This window comes from Tenrec ecaudatus, chromosome 6 (assembly GCF_050624435.1).
Source record: "Tenrec ecaudatus isolate mTenEca1 chromosome 6, mTenEca1.hap1, whole genome shotgun sequence".
NCBI classification, from domain to species: Eukaryota; Metazoa; Chordata; class Mammalia; order Afrosoricida; family Tenrecidae; genus Tenrec; species Tenrec ecaudatus.
Window position 1 is genome coordinate 90,234,918 of NC_134535.1, and position 18,815 is coordinate 90,253,732.

The following is an 18,815-nucleotide window of genomic DNA, read 5'->3' on the forward strand; positions in this document are numbered from 1 at the left end:
ATCCTTCAGAAGTCGACAGCTCTTCTAATACAGTCTTGTTCTGGAAGCCCCACGGAAGCCTCTTCATCATGGTTGGCCCTCCTAATATTTGAAATCTTACATAGCTCCCAGCATCACAGCAACATGCATTTCACTGCAGTCTGACAAACTGACAGAAAATATAGTAGCTAAAGGTACTGGATGAAATGATGAAACAAAAGAGCCGGGCAAAAATTTCATAGGGCAGTTCGAGAAGACAGAGTAAAGTGCTATAAAGAAATATGCGAAGAATGAGTTAGAACGTCAAAAAGGACGGTGAAAGAAATGGAGAAAAAGACACGCCAGCCTCAAATTGTAATGTTGAGGGGTTCTAGGGGCCAAATATTCGATGGTTCATGAAGCATCATCGAGAGACAGAAAGAATACACAGTCACTGTACCGAAATGAAGGCGTTTACCTCCCATTGTTTCAGGAGGTAGCATATCATGAAGAATCAGTTGTATTGAAGGAGGAATTCTAAATGTCACTGGAGATATTAGTAAAAAATAGTCTTCAGAAATTGCTGGAATACCAATGGACATGTTTCAACGAGCTGATGTACACTTGAAGCTCTCACTAATTCCTGCACAGAGGAGAGCTCCCTGGACAACCGACTGGGAGAGATCCATATTTGTGCCCATTCCATAGAAAGACAACTCAACAGAATGGGGCAATTACTGGACAATGTTTTTAATATCACATGCAAGTCAAATTCTGCTGGAAAAATTATAACACAATTTCAGGAGTATATTGACAGGAAACTGGCAGGAATTAAAGTTAGATTCAGAAGACATCAAATGAGGGCTATCATTGCTGATGTTAGATGAACCTTGTCTGAAAGCAAGAGGATACCAATATAGTTACTTGTGTTTTATTGTGAGTCATTACAAGTGATAACCTTATGAAGAATGAATTCTTCATTATACTTCATTGTACTCATGGGAAGCCTATACAGAGTCCAAGAGGGAGTCATTGAAACAGAACAGATGAATGCAGTGTGGTTTAAAACCAAGAGAATTGTTCTTCAGGAATTGTTCTTTCGTCCAATTTATTCAGTGTACATGTTTAGTAAATAATCCAAGAAGTTGAATAAGATTGGTGGAAGTTTCCTTCAAACAAGTGATATGAAGATGCACGCCCTTGTTTGCAGCGGAGAAAGGATTGAATTGGGGAAGGATTTCCTTTTACTTGGATCCAGAATCAACATTCATCACAGCAGCGGTTGAGAATCAGACGAAGCACTGCATTGGGAAAATATCTTTTGAATGTGTTGAAGAGCAGGGACTTCACTGTGAGAGTAAGGTGCACTTGATTCATGCCACAGTATTTTTGGTAGACTTACATGAAAGTTGGATATTGAATACGGAAGATCATAGCAGAATCGATACATTTGAATTATGGGGTTGGTGAAGACTATTGAGCATGCCAGGACTTCCAAAAGAACATACAAATATGTGTTGGAAGAAATACAGCCACAATGCTCCTGAGAATTGAGGCTGGTGAGACTTTGCCTCATATACTTTGGACATCGAATGCAATGCGTTGTTCGATCCCTTGACTGCGCCTTCTCTGCACACTGTGTTTCTGAGCAAGATAAAACCCACAGTGACTCATTGAATTGAATAGCTACCAGAATCCCTTTAAATGTGAAGGATGTCACTTTGCGCACTAAAGCCTTGATGTTTTCAATCACCTCATATGCAAGTGAAAGTTGGATATTGAATAAACAAGACGAAGGAATAATTGACGCATTTGAAGTATGATGTTGGCAGAGCATATTAAAGAATGTCAAAAGAACAAACAAATCTCTTTCGGAAGAAGTACAGCCAGAATGCACCTTCGAAGTGACGCTGGCCAGGCTTTAGCTGACCTACTTGGGGCATGTTGTTCAGAAAGACCAGTCCCTGGAGAAGGACGCTATGCTTCGCCAATAAGGGCAGCGGAAAGGAGGAAGGCCCCCAAAGAGATGGTTTGACACAGTGGCTGCAACAGTGGGCTCAGGCATGAGAGCGATTTCAGGACCCCGATATCGTTTCCTTTTGTTGTGCGTAGGATTTCTGTGCGTTAAAACTGACTCTGAGACACCGGCAATTAGCAACCACTCGGCACATGTCCCAACGAAACTGCATCTTCGATGATAAGCTTGACTTTCTTTCATTCGTTTTACTGAGGTTGAAGTCTCAATGTCACTGAGAAAGCACAATTCCTTTAGCCACACACTAAATCTTATCCCATGTTTAAGACGTTGCTCCAGGAACTCACTCCTTTTTCCTTTAACTATTCCTGTATTTTCTGTCTATTAGATCTTCCCATCCACATAGTAATATTCTGGAATCCTCAGAGTCTCAAAGTAGCTAAAATTCCTATGGACTCTACTTCACTATTTAATTATTATCCCTCCCCAAATTTTCTTTAGTAAAATTCTTCCCAGATGTTGTCTTTACTAGCTGTCTCCGATTTCCCTCCTCTCTTCTATTAAATTTAGTTCAATTAAGCTTTGTATTTTTATACATTATTTAAAATGATTTTGTCAGGTTACAACCAATATATGTGTGTGCAATACAATCCAATCTCTAATTCAGCCCTTCATCCAGATGGATCCTTAAGCATCAGCTATTCCTTTCTTGTAGGTACTTCCTTAAGTGGATTTCCCCAGCTCGAATTATTCTGGTCGTTGCTGGTCCCTCCCCATCACTCCTGAATCTGACTATGGGCGCACACCAGTGTTTGATGGGCTGAAGTCTGCTCTTTCCCCATTCACTTCCTAGCTGATTTCCTTCATTCAAATGGCTTTAATGCTCATCTTTATGAAACAATGACTGCCTACAAGTTTTCTCTTATCCTTATCTTTGCTCTTGGACTCCCAAATTATATTTACTGGTCCATCTCTATCTTATCTTGGATTTGTAATGGGGTATTAAAGGGTTTGTGTCTAAAAGCAAACCCTCCTCTTAGTTTAGCCTGCTCTGCCTTTGCTCTCTCCTTCCGAGTAAATGACGGGGAGTTTCTTCCAGTTGGTTAACCTGAACACTTGGAGTATTTCTCGATTCTGTTTTCTTTCCCAGTACATATTTAATCTGAGGACATACTTCTTGTTGTAGCTTCAAAACGTCTCTAGGTGCTTGTCGTTCTCACTAGCTTTTGAATTCCAGGCAAACTCTGGCGATAACCTTCCCTCTTCCGGCTTCCTCAACACCCACAATGACTTTCTGGTGTCACTGTGCTTGTTCATTGCTGTGCAGCTGCAGGTGAATCACTTCCTAGAGGGTCCTCTATTAGAGGTTATGGGGAAACATGGAATGTGATGGGGTGAAAGGAAACATAGTCCTTTGTTCATTAACAAGTGAACAAACTCACTCACAATCAGTTTGGCCCTACCACTTTTAATATTAATTATTGGTGCCCCTAATAAGGCCAGTGTAATCACTTTGTTTCCATAAGATGAAATCAACTCTTATTTTTACCTTTAACTTCTGTCTCCTGGTTTCTATATTCATCTACTTAGAAAATGAATCCGAGTTCCTTTTTATTTGGAGACGTATGTATAAGAAGCTATATTTTAGAAATGATTCCTAGTAGGACTTATTGACTAGCAATAAAATCAGCTTGCCATTTATTGAGTGCTTATTATGTTTCAGGTACCTTACTTTATATTATCACACTGAATCTTCATTTTACAGATGAGGAATCTGAGGAATTCAGAGGTTAGATATTCTGCCCAGGTAATACGTTGTGGTGAGAGTCTGAGCTGGGTTTTTCCATTCCAAAGCCTGTGTAATTACTTTGCAATTGTGCCATCCATAAGCCACACTAACGATATATCGGGCGCTAGAAGTGCATGTGGCTTTTCTTTAGGTGATTAATTTACAACTAGGTGGTAGCTTAATGTACTCAGATGAACTGATCATTTTTCTGTTTAGGTTTAATTTAAGGTGACAAGAAAATTCTCATTTCATGTTGCATGCAACCTTTTTCTCAGATGAGATGTGACCTTATTTTTATCATTTGATCTTGAGTTATGAATAAGGTTGTTAAAATGAATGATATCCTGACACTGTTGCTTCTTTCTCTGAAGCCTAATCTTAATTTAGTTTATGCTTCTGCCAATGCAAAGGGTATTTGAATAACAAGGGCATACATTATCATAAAGCATGAACTTTATTTCTGATTTCAGTTACCTCTCCAAAATTATGACTGCTGAATCAGAGAGACATAAGATGTTCAAGTGTGACAAATTATCTTCTGGGGATTTAAGACCTGGTTTTTAATTTACCATAGTAAATGTTCATTAAAGATAAATGGGGAAATAAAGGATAATAAAAAGAAGGCTGCACCATCATGCATAGTTCTATCATGGAAAATGATTGTTTTTAATCAAAATACTACTTTTTATTCCGGTTTATGTATAATTTTCATATGGCCACTATCACAATGTGTCAGTTAGGATTCTTGGTAGCAAAGTGATTTGGGAGGTGATGGGTAGCAGGGCAGGGCACAGGCCCAACAGGAGCGTGAGGGCCTGTGTATGCCGCACCAGACAGCAATTACTGCGCTTGCCTTTCTCTCTAGCCACCCGCCCACTCTCTTCCCGGTCTTCATCATTTTTTGGCTGATCTCTCTCTTATTATATATATTGCCTTTCCTTTCACCCACTTACCCTCTAGCGAGTAATCTACCTTCCTTTCTCCTCCCATCCCTGAAACCCATCAAAGAATAGTTCATTCTGTGTAAACGTTTCCTGACTTTTTACTTTTTAAAAATCGTTTTAATGGGGGCTCTTCCATAGGTCAATTGTATCAAGCATATTTGTACATGTTGCCATCATCATTTCATGAACATTTCCTCTCTATTTGTATCCTCGGTATCAGCTACTCTTTTTTCCCTCCCCTGCCTCGTGCCCCCTTGATAAATGATAAATTAGTTTTCATACCTTCCACCATGAGTAAACACCTATGTTTATACCTCTATCCTAGCTTTGCTTCCTAGCTCTTTCCTCTGCTACTTTTTACCTTCCTCCTGCCCCACCATCATGCTCTCCCTTCTTCTGCCTCTTAGTAATTCCTCTCAGGTAGATTGCTGTTGCTCCAGCACCACTGAGATCTCTACGTTCTCTTCCTCATTGTTGCTTTTAATTCCCTAGTTGTTCCCGTCTATGGTGGTGTTTGCTCACCGCTCCCCCTACTCCAAACCTCCTTATCTCTCAAAGTCCCTCCAGTTCCATCAGTCCCATTGTACTCTCCTCAGGCTTGCTGCCTGTGCTTGTTTTATATAGGTAGGCAAAACAACAATAAGAGCGACAAAACAAAAAGAAAAATTAAATAAAAGGAGGGAAAAAACTAGCAAAAAAAAGGAAAGGAAAGAAAAGGCATTCATGAATCCAGATCTGTCCTCTGACCTTTATGACTTTCTCCCCACCTGTCCCGAGCAGTTTTAGGAACTCACCATCCTACCCTGATGTCAATTTTGGGGTCTTCCTCAAGGTTTTGTGGCTTTGCTTTGCTCCCGTTGCTGATCTGTTATGTTCCCTTCTTGGTTTGCCCCACTGTGGGGGTGGTCAGGCAGGACTCACTCCCCACCATGTGTCCCCAGGATTGTCCTCTGTTGTCATCTGCTCCAGCGAGGGGGCCTCATGTTGAGCTGTTGTTGGCCCTACAGTCCTCTCTGTACCTTAGCGGTTCCGTGGAGGGACGTCATCCTCAGGCACTTGCTGTGTCAGTATGTGGTCTAGTCCCTTGATCTCTCTTTATCCTTCTTGGTTTGCTTCTGTACGTATGTGGCAGGCCCGTCCCTCTCCCAACCTATAGATTTAGTGTTGTCCTCTGAAGCACCCCTTTTACGATAATAGCTCCATACACTATTTTCCTTTCTTGATCGACTAATTCCACTCAGGATAATGTTTTCTTGCATCATCCCTGTAATGAGGTGCTTTGCAGACTCACCATTATCCTTTAAGGGTGTAAATGCATCCTATTGTGCCTATGTGTTATAGTCTGTTTATTCATTCTTCCATTCATGGGCATTTATACTGTCTTTTTTTCTACTGTGCATTATGCTGCTCTGAACACGGGTGCATGTTCATCCCTTTGTATTGCACGTTTTCTCCAGGATGTAAACCACGGAGGGGGATTGCTGGTCAGATGACATTTCTATTTCTGTTTTTTATGGAAGTGACATCATTTCCACCGTGGTTGCATTATTGTACAGTCCCATCAGCAGGTGTGAGGGCCCAGTCTCTCCACACCCTTGCTAGCAGTTGTTTTCTGTTTATATGAACTTTGCTATCAATTTTAGGGTGAGAAAATCTCATTGTTATTTTGATTTATGTCTCTTTTAATGGTTAATGATCATCAGGTTTTCTTTTATATGTTTATTGGGTACCTGAAGGTCTTCTTTGGGAAATCATCTTTTTTTGTCCTCTCCCTATTTTTTTCAGTCAGATTGTTTGTATTTTTTTCTCTTAGGAGGTTGAAATTTTCTATAAATTTTAGAGGTCATTCTCTTGTCAGATATATCATACCAAACATTTTTCTGTCAGTCTGTGGGTTATTTTTAATTCATTTGGGGAAATATTTTGATACACATGCATAACTAATTTTTACCAATTCCCAGTTATCCACTTGTCTTCTGCAGTTTGTGTATTTTTCCTTATGCTTGAGAGTGTGTTTATTAGGGCCCCTCTGTTTGTTCCTATTTTTCATTGATGTTACTTGGTAGTTGTTATCAAGATGGAAGAGTCAGCGTAAATCTTTTCACTTTATTGCAGTTAAAAGATCAGCTTCGGATAGGAGGGTGAATTTACATCTGGGTTCTCTATTCTATTTTATTGATTTATATCACTGGTTCTCAACCTTTGGGCTGCGACCCCTTTGGGGGTTAACCGACCTTTTCACAGAAATGACATCAAGACCATCAGAAAGCACATATTTCCGATGGTCTTAGGAACCTAGACATCGCTCCTCTATCCATCTCCAGGCGGGTCTACTCACATACAGATACCCCCACATACGAGTTCCTGGCGTGAAGACTGTAACCCATGCTACACCCTGCTTCAAGACAAAATTTCATTTATTTGTCATTGGAAATAAATATTTCACAATATACAATTACATTGTTTTTGTGATTAATCACTATGGTCCAAGTATATTGAGTTTGTAACAATGAAAATACATTCTGCATATCTATATATAAAATGATTCATAACAGCAAAATGACAGTTATGAAGTATCAGTGAAAGTAACTTGATGGTGGGGGGGGGGTCACCACAACATAAGGAACTGTATGAAAGGGTCACGGCGTGGAGAAGGTTGAGAACCACTCTTCTACAGTATAGATCTGATTAAAAAATTCATTGAGTTGCTTTTTAAAAAATGATTTGTCGAGGCTCTTCATATATTGTTGAGATTCATCTCTGATTTATTGTATAATTGTTCCCATTAACAGTGGAAGGGGGAGCTCCTATTATTTGTGGGTGAAGAAGGGAAAACCAGCTCCCCTCAGAGTCTCCAATCACACTCTCCACGGTGGCTGCGTTACTGCTAAGGAATAGTTAAAGTCAGACCTTCCTACTGAGTCCCTCTGACACTGCCCTGGCTGAGATGGGGCAAGTGTTTTGCTGCTGCCAGGAGCCAAGAGCTGTGGAGCCCTGGCTCTACATGTGGTCTTCACGGAAATGGCACAGTGGCTCATGGCTCGCAACCCAATTGCCCATTGCTCGCAAGTGGGTTCTGGCTCAGATTCACTCTGTAGAGACCTCAGCCAGGGTGGAAGTCTTGGTTCCTTAACATTCTCTAAAACACCCCACTGGAGGTTTTAGGGACCTTGTTACTGCCTCAGAGAGTGGAACTCTAGACTCCCTATCTTGATTTTGCTGGTATGAGGGGGGGGGGGCGGATGAACCCCTACTTTTGTCTGAAGTATGTATGTAGATAATATATGCTAGCTTTATGTCTTTCTAAGCATCACCTTTCTTGTTCCTTTGCCTACAGAGAGTAAGCTTCCTCTCCCTCTGAATTTCTTGCAATTTCAAGTTACTGATTTCTTCAGAGGTTAATCGGATACATGATGCAAACAGAACAAAACAAAAATCGACACACGCACACACAGAAATAGGAAACACCATTGTGTTGTCCCTTGAGCCCCCAGGTCCCGGGCTCGCTTCCTTTCAAATTCCAGACCCTTGTTATGTTTCTTTTACGTATGTCCTGTTTAACTTAAGGGGAAAGTATTTCCACTCCAACTTTGCAAGGCAGAGATCCGTTCAGCCCTGAAACCTGCTGTTTTCTGTTCACAACGGTGCTCTCCGCCTCTTGTCCACTGCGCAGGTTCCTGGAACTGGAGAGCAGCGGCCATCGGAATGAAGTGCGGTTGCATTACCGCTCGGAGACGCATCGTCCTCACACGGAAGTGTTTCCTTACAGCCTAGCTGATGACAAGTGGCACAAGCTCTCCCTCGCTGTCAGTGCCTCCCATCTGATTGTCCATATTGACTGCAATAAGTAAGTGGCGCGTTCTCCATCCAGACACTGGAAGGTTTCGAGAAATGACTGCCTACACAGCTGATATTTCTCTTTTGCAGAATTTATGAAAGAGTGGTGGAAAAGCCCTCCATGGACTTGCCTCTTGGCACAACCTTTTGGTTGGGGCAAAGAAATAATGCTCATGGATATTTTAAGGTATCTAAGCATGACGTATACATGTATATATAAAATGCATAAATGTAAATGCTTCTGATAAATATGAAAAAGTGCATTTGAATTTTCCAGGTGGGAAACAGAATCAGTTGATTTTTTTCCTCAGGGATTTGAACTGGTTCAAACTGCTGTCGCCCCGGCCAACCTGTCGAAGTCTGCACAGCACCACATTTTTTTTTCATGTGGGTGACTCAGAATGGTAGCTGGAGGGGGGAGAAAGTATGGTTTGGAAGTACCTTGGAAGAGGTGCTTTCAGAGCCCCGGTATGGGAGATTGGTTTTTACCAAGAACTTGAGGGCGGCACACATTCACCTCTGTGTGGTCAGATTCCCATATGTGAGCTGCGCCCTTTTGCGTCTGAGTGTGCTAGTCAAGACTCCATCTCCCGCTGCGAGCAATCACTAGCAATTGAGGACTAATTGCTATAGGCGCTGTCTCCCATAGCTGCACTCTTAGCCTGGCACGACCTGACGTGCAGAAATAGCCCCGTGGACGGTGTGAAAGCAATCATTGGTGATGTGTCCAGCCCATGCATTTTTAGGTAGCGTATGTGGCATTCAATTTAAAATTGTGCTATATGTGAAGTTTTTCATCACAGAAAGGGGTCAGAAACTGTCTTTACACATTGTCTATTATATACTAAGTGCTTTGAATATTTTATCTTACCATTACTGGCTTTGATGGAGAGAATTTTGTTCATCTTTTACATTTGCATAAACCTGCGCAGAGGGGTTAAGTCATTTGCACAAAGCCAGACAGCTAATACCTGGCAAGAATGGGATATTGGTTTTATGCTTGCAAGTTCTCAAAAACGCATGCCCCCCCCTTTTTTTTCTTATGACGGATGGTGAATGTGCTGTGTGTATGTCAGATCTCTCTTCTTGGAGAGATGAAGATATTTTACCGTGGCAGTCTGTCAGATGGAGCTCAGAGGTGCCCTCAGAATGCTCCTTACCTAAATTGCATGCATAACTCTCTGGGGCATACTTTTATTACAATCAGTGAATGGTGTCTGATAGAATTGTATAGTGCACCAAATAGATTACTGTCATGGTAGCCCTATTTCCAAGCGGTAAGAGTTTGTCCAAAAGTTGCCATCTAAATCTCCGCTCAGTGTACTAAAGCGCCATTAACTAATTAATCAGATTAACATAGAGAAGATTATGAGTGTAGGGCAAAATGGACTGGTAAATCGTTATCAGTACATTCAGAATTGCCTTCGCACTAGGTTGGTCCTGTCAGCCTTGGCAGCAGAAATGTCTATGAGTGAGAAAGTGAAATATCAATTAAAGAAGATATATACAATTGATGAAGGGAGAGAGAGGGAGGTGGATGAGAGGGAGCGCTGGCATGTGCTGAATGGGATAGCTTCTGAGCTACAGCTCGGCCTTTGCTTTAAGAGCTCAGTAAGCTGGGAACTAAGTTTAACGTAATGCGGAAGGACGCATGTAAATTTTGCCTCTAAACATGTGATGCAGCCTTCTGTGTAAAATGGGTCATTTCTAGTCGGCTTTACAAAAACTTCACGCTGACCTTTTAATGCTCCTGATGACTCATTTCTCTGTGTTGCTGCATCTGCTTCATAAATCTCTTGTCCGTTTCAATTTGAGAAATTAATTTTTAAAACATCTCGCTGCAAATTGTTATATAGCCACATGAGGATTGCTTTCATAACTCAGTTTTTCTAAGTCTTTAAAAAAATTACAATTGCAGTACATTTAAAAGTAATATCAGTTTCAGTGTTGCTGAAACCAGAACTGATTTCTAGGTTGATTTTTTTAAAAGGTCATTCTCAAATCTTCAGTGGCTAACTGAAAATAACACCTGAAAAAAAAAAAAAACTTGACTATTCCCTCTTAACTACATCTTGACATTTAATTTTAAGGCTTTAAAAATATTATCAATTAGAGTACATGGGTAATCACCTATTTTGCCTGACATTTTTCTTTCCTCTTGTTATCAAGTGGAAGACATGTATTCAAAATGTCTCTTTTCTCCGGGAATTAAGTGAGTCTAGCCTGTAATATTTTCCTTCATGAACTTGACTGTTGGACATCATTTGGGTAGAGTTAAGTAATGTCTTTTTCCCCCTACACGCAGGGTATAATGCAGGATGTGCAATTACTTGTCATGCCTCAAGGATTTATTGCTCAGTGCCCGGATCTCAATCGCAGTAAGTCCATTAGTTCTTACACTGTCTGCTTCTTGCTTAATTTTGTTCACGATGTCAGTTTGAAATGGAAGTTTCCGTGTATCTGTTGTCGGCATACACCTAACCAGATTGAAAATCCTTTCTAAGTACAACTTGACCAATGTAGTGTTTTAATTCTAGCCTGTCCGACGTGCAACGACTTCCATGGACTCGTACAGAAAATCATGGAGCTGCAAGACATTTTAGCCAAAACATCAGCCAAGGTAAAAGCTACTCAGAAATTCACTGGGGGAGCAAAAGACACCCCTTGGGTTCCTAATAGTTGCTTTCATCACCGTAGAGTTCATCGTTGGAAAGTTTTGACTACTATTTTGTTTGCTGAGCAGCCATTGAAACAAAATCCCTGCTCAAGGAAAAGGCTTATGCATATGCAAACTATATGCAAACCATCTGTATAATAAACAGTTTAGTAGATCAGGAATGAGGCAGATTACCTGGTTGATGCAGTGCTCAGTGCAACAGGATTTATCATTTATTCCAGTACTTCTTATTAGTTTTTATTTAGTGTGTATTACAAAGAGGGAGGTGTGGCGATTGGAAAGACGTGTAGTCGGCAAAAGTGTACCAATGAAATAATCCTACCTGGGCCTTGCGAATCACAATGTTACCGTTGTAGGATTACTCACTAATGTCTTCCGGTAAATATCAGGTTTCCCTACAATTTCACCAACCGTTCTCATTTTGCAGAGTAAATGCTAATAAGCCAAATGCCACATTGTGTGATTTGGGATTTATTTTTTACACAGAAGAATGAAAACTTTTAGTTTCCATGTGAGTGAAGAGACTCATAAAAATCATTTTAAAAATGGAAAATGCTTCTCTCTGTGTTGTGTTTGATGCTACTCTCAAGTAGCCTTCAGTTTATTAGAAATTGTACTTTGTTTCAAAGGCCATGTATGATTTTATCACCAAAATTAAATAAATAAAAAGGAAAGAAAGAAAAAAATTAAGAAGAAATAAAAAGAAAAAAAAGCCTTTCTTTCTGAACCACAGTCTTGACTATATTTAGAGTAAACAGCTCCTGGCACAGCTGTCATTCACTGCTGCACACTTAAAAACGAAAGCTGCCCGCTGCAGTGGTTTGCATTTCTGCATCGCTGCGATGCTGAACAACATGAACCCATTTTCTTTGTGCCACAGCTGTCTCGGGCGGAACAGCGAATGAATAGATTGGATCAGTGCTATTGCGAAAGGACTTGCACCATGAAGGGATCCACCTACCGAGAATTTGAGTCCTGGACGGACGGCTGCAAGAACTGCACATGCCTGGTATGACTTCCACTTACATCGGGGGAAGGGACCTCAGCTGCCTTACTCTTTAAAGCTTCATTAAAGCAGTATGAACCATGCCAAAATTTAAGACGCATTTCCTCAAGTCCCAACACGAAAACGACAGCAGACATGGTCAAACTTAAAGCGCTGAATGCTGCATTATTAAAAGCTTTTCTAGCCTATAGAAACTTACGTTTATGATTTAGAAATGCTGGAAAATTTAGGTTTATTGATACTCTTATGAATTTAGTCATTTAAATGAAGACCATAGGTGATTCCCCAAAAGATTCTGACCTGTTATCTGTAACATTTCCAGTAGATTTCACTCTAGGCATTTATTTGGGCATTTTATTAAAGCTCAATCATATGCAGCATTAACTATTGTGACTGGATTGAGCCATGTAAACAAACAATGGCTTTTGAATAAGTCAGATCCTTCTTAGTAGTTCATTAATACAATGTAATATAAGTAGAAAGCCAAAACTTGTTTGCTTTTGAATTTTGAAATTCCACATTAACTCACCTGGATGACTAGAAAGAAGTCACAGTTCTATGTACATTAGTTAGCCTCTTACATACCCTCACCCCGTTTATGAAGAAGAGAATAGAATGCATATAAAAAGGAGACTAAGAAATGACTGCATGTGCGCTCACCATGCACTGTATGATCGTTTCCTCCAGGAACATATACCAGACACTTCTTAATACTTAAAAATACAACAAAGTCTATTACTTGAGTAAAACATGCGACTGTTGTAGAGTAAGATCCAGAAACAGACTTGAAAACACTGAGCTGCTGAGCGTTCCCCGTGACCTGAAATTCCTGGAAAGTCCCTGTGTGGGGTGTGATGACGATGAGGGTGGCCTTCCCGAGCTCAAATTTCCGTGGAGGGGCTTCTAGGATCTGTGATTGGGTCTTGCTGGATGGCAGCAGCTGTTCCAGGGAATTCTTGGTTTATTGGTGTTTATCTTATGGGCTATTTTGGGGGAAACGGGGTCGCCCAGGCTTGCCTTCTGCCTACTCTTGCCGTCAGGCTGTGCCCATCCGTCCACCGGTGCCGTATGTGCCTTTGTACGGGGATGTGAATGCTCGCTCGCTCTCTCGGTTAAAGACAGAGGCCGGTAGAAGATTGGAGCAAACACATCCCTGCTTTAAAATCCTCTTTGTGTTAGTGCAGGTCTCTGTCCCATGGGGTTTTTATATCTAATAACCAGAGAGAACCGTGATATTTATGGCATTTTATGTGAAGAATGTGACATTTAAGAAGTCTTCCAAAAGACCGAAGACGACCAAATGGTAATCTGAAAATGCTTTAAATAAATATTGTTTTCTACTCAGAATGGAACAATCCAGTGTGAAACTCTAGTCTGCCCAACTCCTGAGTGCCCACTGAAGTCCGCGCTGGCATATGTGGATGGCAAGTGCTGTAAAGAGTGCAAAGGTGAGCGTGCTGTTTAAGGGAATGCTCTGCGTGTGCGCGCGTGCGTGGGTGTTTGGTAAAAGTCAAGTTTTGTAATCACAAATAACCACTCTCCATTGGCCAGATCTGGGCACCCTAACTTGCTTTCAGAAATGATGGAAGTGGAAAGAAGACCTCTCTTTTCATTGGTTGCTCCCCCCCCCCCTGTATGTATAGCTACACGTAAGAGCATATCACAAGCATAATGCTATACTTGTGGGCTGGCATGGAGATCTTCTCTTGGAAGAATCTCTTCTCCGTAGTCACAATAATAGGAAAGATGTATAAGAGACATACTGGACGGCGTTTCACGCCTTGCACTCCTTGATCCGAATACCTCTGAAATAGGTTAAGAAGGGCCCACATTCATCCACGGTGACCGAGAAAGTCCACAGCAAAGGTGATCTTCCACAGCAGATGAAAGGCTGCTGCGTTAGCCCCCAGACGTTAACATCTTCGTATGACCATCCAGTGTGGACCAGGGCTGCCCACCTAATTCAGGGAGCAGGGGAAGGCTCCAACTCCCAGCAGCAAGCTCTCTTGCCTTGTCGGAGTTCACTGCTGAATCACGGAGGTATACTCTGATGAGTTCTATATGATTCACTCAATTATAGGAAAGCATTTCACCTATGTTATTTGTGCTTTAAAATAATGCGGTTAAATTTTTACCGAAGAATTTTGGGTTAATTTTGTACGAAGGAATTGTAACATTTATAACAAGTAGGTTGTTAATTTTGAAAAGGATATCAGTAATTGTTGTAGAACATAAAGAATATAGTCAATGACACTGAATTATCGACGTAGAAGTTGTGGAGTTGGCGACTGTGTTGTTGTGTGTATTTTTTCCACAATTAAAATAAATAATTACACTGATAACAGCGAGTACAAGGAAGAAAAACTATGGGTGGTAAAGTCTGTTAGTGGAGTATGTCGGGTTTGTGTATATGTAAGTGTATTCATATGTACACACAGAGAGAAAATTAACAGCTGCTATTGTTAGATTTTATTTTTATGTTTACCCTACTTTTATCATTGTCATATCTCATTCTTGCCTGCGCAGTAGCCATGTGTTACTGCTGGTGATAGCGACAAGTTATCAGAGTAAAATCTGGAAGTTGCTTTGTAGTCCATTGATTTAATTCTCTCGGGAGCTCATTTATATTTAATTTTATTAGGCTTTTTGCATTGAAGTCAATCTGTTTCATGAAACTGTATTAGCCTAGTCAAATACATTTGGCGGAGAATGCAATAGCTCTTACGCATGTCACCAGTTAATTCCTTGGTAAGGCATGATCTGAGTTTTTGTGGACTTCCCTTACTAACCAGAAGCTGGTGATGATGTTCTGTAGTTTTCTTTGTAGATGGTTAGAGAAAGAAGGAAGAAAGGTCCTTTGTAAGACTTTATATTCATATCATGACAAAAGTAGGATCACACTTTCTGTGTTCACTTCTTTTATTTGTCTTTCTGGCTATACATTCATATTATCAGTGAATCTGGCAGATCTGCATTAAGTCATGTTCGTTTTATTAGAGACAGGCTGATTGAAATACTGGAACATTGTGATACATGCATTAGTCAGAAACAGTGAATTTCAGTTATGATTTTACCATTTTTCTCTGCTACCAATAGTAAGAGGCCTACTCATTCAGAGTAATACTTGAATTCTTCCCCAAAACTACATAGTTAGAATTTATGAATTGTTAAAATATTTTTGAGATTTATGAATACAAAGTATTTATCTGTGTTAATGACTGAAAATAGATTATGTTTGCACTTTATGTCAAATAGTGTGGGCTAGGGGAAAGCAGTCAATGAGGGCACAACAAAACAAATGAAAAAAGAGCCAAAGTAATGTATTTGAATCTCTCGTTCTACGTTGCTAAATTTAATAAAGTGACTTTGTCTCTTTGGTCACAGCCAGCAATAAAGTGGAGAATTGCCATGAAATAGAGAGGGTTTGTGTCAATATTTGTTTCTGCATCTTAATTTCAGGCAACACACAAACATTTCCCCCAAGGGAAATGTGGTCAGATAGTAGTAGAGATTTGGGGGAAGTGTCTTCGCAAAGCATAATTTTAAAACAAATCACTAAAAATATTTCAGGAGATGTGGTTCTGAAAACTTCCATAATACTTTATTTTATGAAGGTCAAAACCAAACCCATGGCCGTTGAGTCAGTTCTGACTCGTAGCCGCCCCCCAGGAGAGAATGGAACTGCTGCGATGGACTTCCATCGTGAATCTCATTTTCATCTCTCAGAGAAGCTGGTGGTTCTGAACTGCTGACCTTATGGTTAGCAGCCCAAAGCATAACTTACTACGCCATCAGGATGCCTCTCATGAAAGGCAACTGGCATTTAAAATAAAATGAATATAATGATTAATTGACTTGTTTGGTGGATGCAGATTTTCACGGTTGGTTAAAGTGAGAGAAACCAATAATTGTGTGTGTGTGTGTGTGTGTCCATGCTATTTTTCTTACATATGTGCATACACAATTGTGTTAAATATGGTGAGGAACAGCATCATCTCACTATGTTCACTTCCCTAGTGCTATCACTATTGTAATTTCAGAACTTCGTTTCAGTCGCATATAAGCGAAGTCCTACGGGTTTTTAAAACACAAACATAAATCTTTCTTCCAGAGTCTGTGCTCTTCTTGATATCTTTGAAACACTTGGGAAAAATAGCCCCTTTAATGACATAAAAAATGAATAAGATATTTTCTTTCTTCAGAACTCTTTAAAGGGATTACTTACTACAGTCTTCGCTGCTTGTAAAGCTAGTGGATGGTAAAACACATCGCTAACTGCTGAATGTTACTTTGAATGTTACTGGCTGGTCATTTCTTAGTACTTTTTTAGTTTTGTTTGATTCTTTCAGGCTCACGTCATTAGAGTTGTTTATGCAATTCTGAGCAGCCTTATTTTGTCTGCTGCTTTATATTTTCCCTCGAACTTCAGTTCTTTATCCTAAGTAAATACTGGTGCATAGCAAGAAAGTGACTGTTCTGGGAAACAAGTTTAAAAGGACCAAGCCTGCCACTTTTCTTTATTTGAGTCTCCCAAAGCAAAGTGTGGGGAGGAGACGCTTACTCTTTGTGACCCTACCTTGCAGCCACTGTGGTAGGATCAGTCAGACACAAGGTGAACTCCAACATGAGGATTTTAAAAAATTTATAATTTTATTGTACATATATTTAAAATATTCATATATAGTCATTTTTGCCTTTTTAATAATTTCTAAGTGTATTTAAGTTGATGTTTTAGGGGCTGTTGAGTCAGTTCCAATACATAGCACTCCTACATGTGAGATAACTGAACCCCCAGTAGCATTAATTAATTCACATGATGCAATCTTCCCCACTAGCTCTTTCCAAAACTTCTGCATCACCCTCAAGACTCTATTTCCATTCAGCCATACCTGTCCATGTCCCCTTCTCCTTTCTAGGTCTACTAATTTGCTCTGCTAGATATTTCATATTAAAATATTATCTGTCCTTTCTATCTGGCCTATTTTGCTTGCATAATGTTTTTAAGCATTCATATATGTTATGCATAACTTGTATCATCCATCATGATATTACGGAAGTTTTCTTCCAACCAATGTTAAACAAATTTATCAGTGCCCCCCTTTTTTTTGGTCTATGCCTCTTCCTGTTCTGATTATACATCTTATACATCTTTTTGATGTCCCATATAATGCTTAGGCTTTAAATTTGTTCTAATTCATTTTTCTGATTGTTATTCTACCCAATTGTGGAATTTTTCTTCAATTTTGCCAATTATGTCTTTCATTGATTCCAATCTATCCTTTTGACCTTCAGAAGAAGCCCTAGTGGCATCGTGGTTAATTGTTGGACTGCAACCCCGATGGTCAGCATTTTCAAACCATGAGCCATTTCACAGGCGAAAGAAGGAGTTTCTACTCCCGTTAACGGTTAGAGTTTCAGAAGCTCACAGGAGCAGTTCTCCACCACCTCAATGGCAGTGAATTTGGTATACATGTGTTCCTTCTGAAATTTCAGTATTTGTCTTCTACATTTCATATACTTTCTAAGTTTTCATTTCTAAATTTATTGCATTGTTTTCTGAAATTTTCTAGAGTTTGGACTATGCTTTCCTTAATTATGTCTATGACTTCCTTGTTGTCCCTGTTAGGTGTCACAGAGCCCTCTCTGACTCAGACAAACAACCAGATGTGCCACGAGCACAACATTGCCCAGCATGCCCCAGGCTCTCGGTTGTTCTTGTGTTCGAGGCCAGTGTTGTAGCTTCTGTGTCGATCCACCTCCCTGAGGGCCTTTCCTTTGCATTGCTCCTCTACCCAGCATGCTGTTCTTCTCCAGGAGCTGGCACTACTGGGTAACGTGGCCAGCGAATGCGAAAGGAAGTACCACCATCCTTATCTCCAAGAAGCATTTTGGCTGTACTTCTTCTAAGACAGATCTGTTTGCTCTATTGGCACTGTGTGGTATTTTTACCATTGTTCACCAGCACCATTATTCAAATGGATAATTTCTTCATTAGTCTTCCTTATTCTATAGCTAATGTTCACATGCATATTAGGCAATTGACAAATACCTGGTTTGGGTCAGGCACACCTTAGTCTTCAAAGTAACATCCTTGCTTTCCAAGCTCTTAAAGAGGTCTTGTGCAGCAGCTTTACCCAATGCAATGTGTCCTTTGATCTCTTGACAGATACTTCTACATAAGAATTGATTGTGGATCCAAAAAAGATGAAATTCTTGACAGCTTGAATCTTTCATCCATTTATGTGATGTTACCTGTTAGTCCAGATGTGAGAATTGTGGACTTCTGTACATTGAGTTGTAATCAGTTCTAAGTCCCTGATCTTCATCCGCAGGTGTTTCAAGTCCTTTCTTTCAGCAAGCAAGTTTGTGTTATTTGCACATCACCCACAGATTGTTAAGGAGCTTTCCTCCGATCTTGATGCCACATTTTTCTTCAAACAACCCAGCTTCTTTGATGATTTTCTCAGCACACAGATCGAATAAGTATGACGAGAAGGTAGACCCCTGATGCCCACTTTTCCTGGTCTTAAATCATGTAGCATTCCCTTGTTCTGTTGCCACAAATGCTAATGGCATGTTCTGAAATTCCCATGCTTCTAAGGGCTGCCCATTGCTATCATCCTCACAGT

General features: G+C 40.3%; 1 protein-coding gene across 1 annotated transcript in view; it reads left to right on the forward strand.

Annotated features, from left to right (window-relative positions):
* The window catches only part of NELL2 (neural EGFL like 2), a 449,535-nt gene that overhangs the window by 110,530 nt on the left and 320,190 nt on the right, over positions 1-18,815 (forward strand). Inside the window, exons 5-10 of the mRNA XM_075553021.1 lie at positions 8,340-8,513; positions 8,594-8,690; positions 10,809-10,881; positions 11,041-11,123; positions 12,061-12,189; positions 13,532-13,634. Coding sequence (XP_075409136.1) covers positions 8,340-8,513; positions 8,594-8,690; positions 10,809-10,881; positions 11,041-11,123; positions 12,061-12,189; positions 13,532-13,634 — 659 coding nt within the window. The remainder of the gene's footprint in view (positions 1-8,339; positions 8,514-8,593; positions 8,691-10,808; positions 10,882-11,040; positions 11,124-12,060; positions 12,190-13,531; positions 13,635-18,815) is intronic.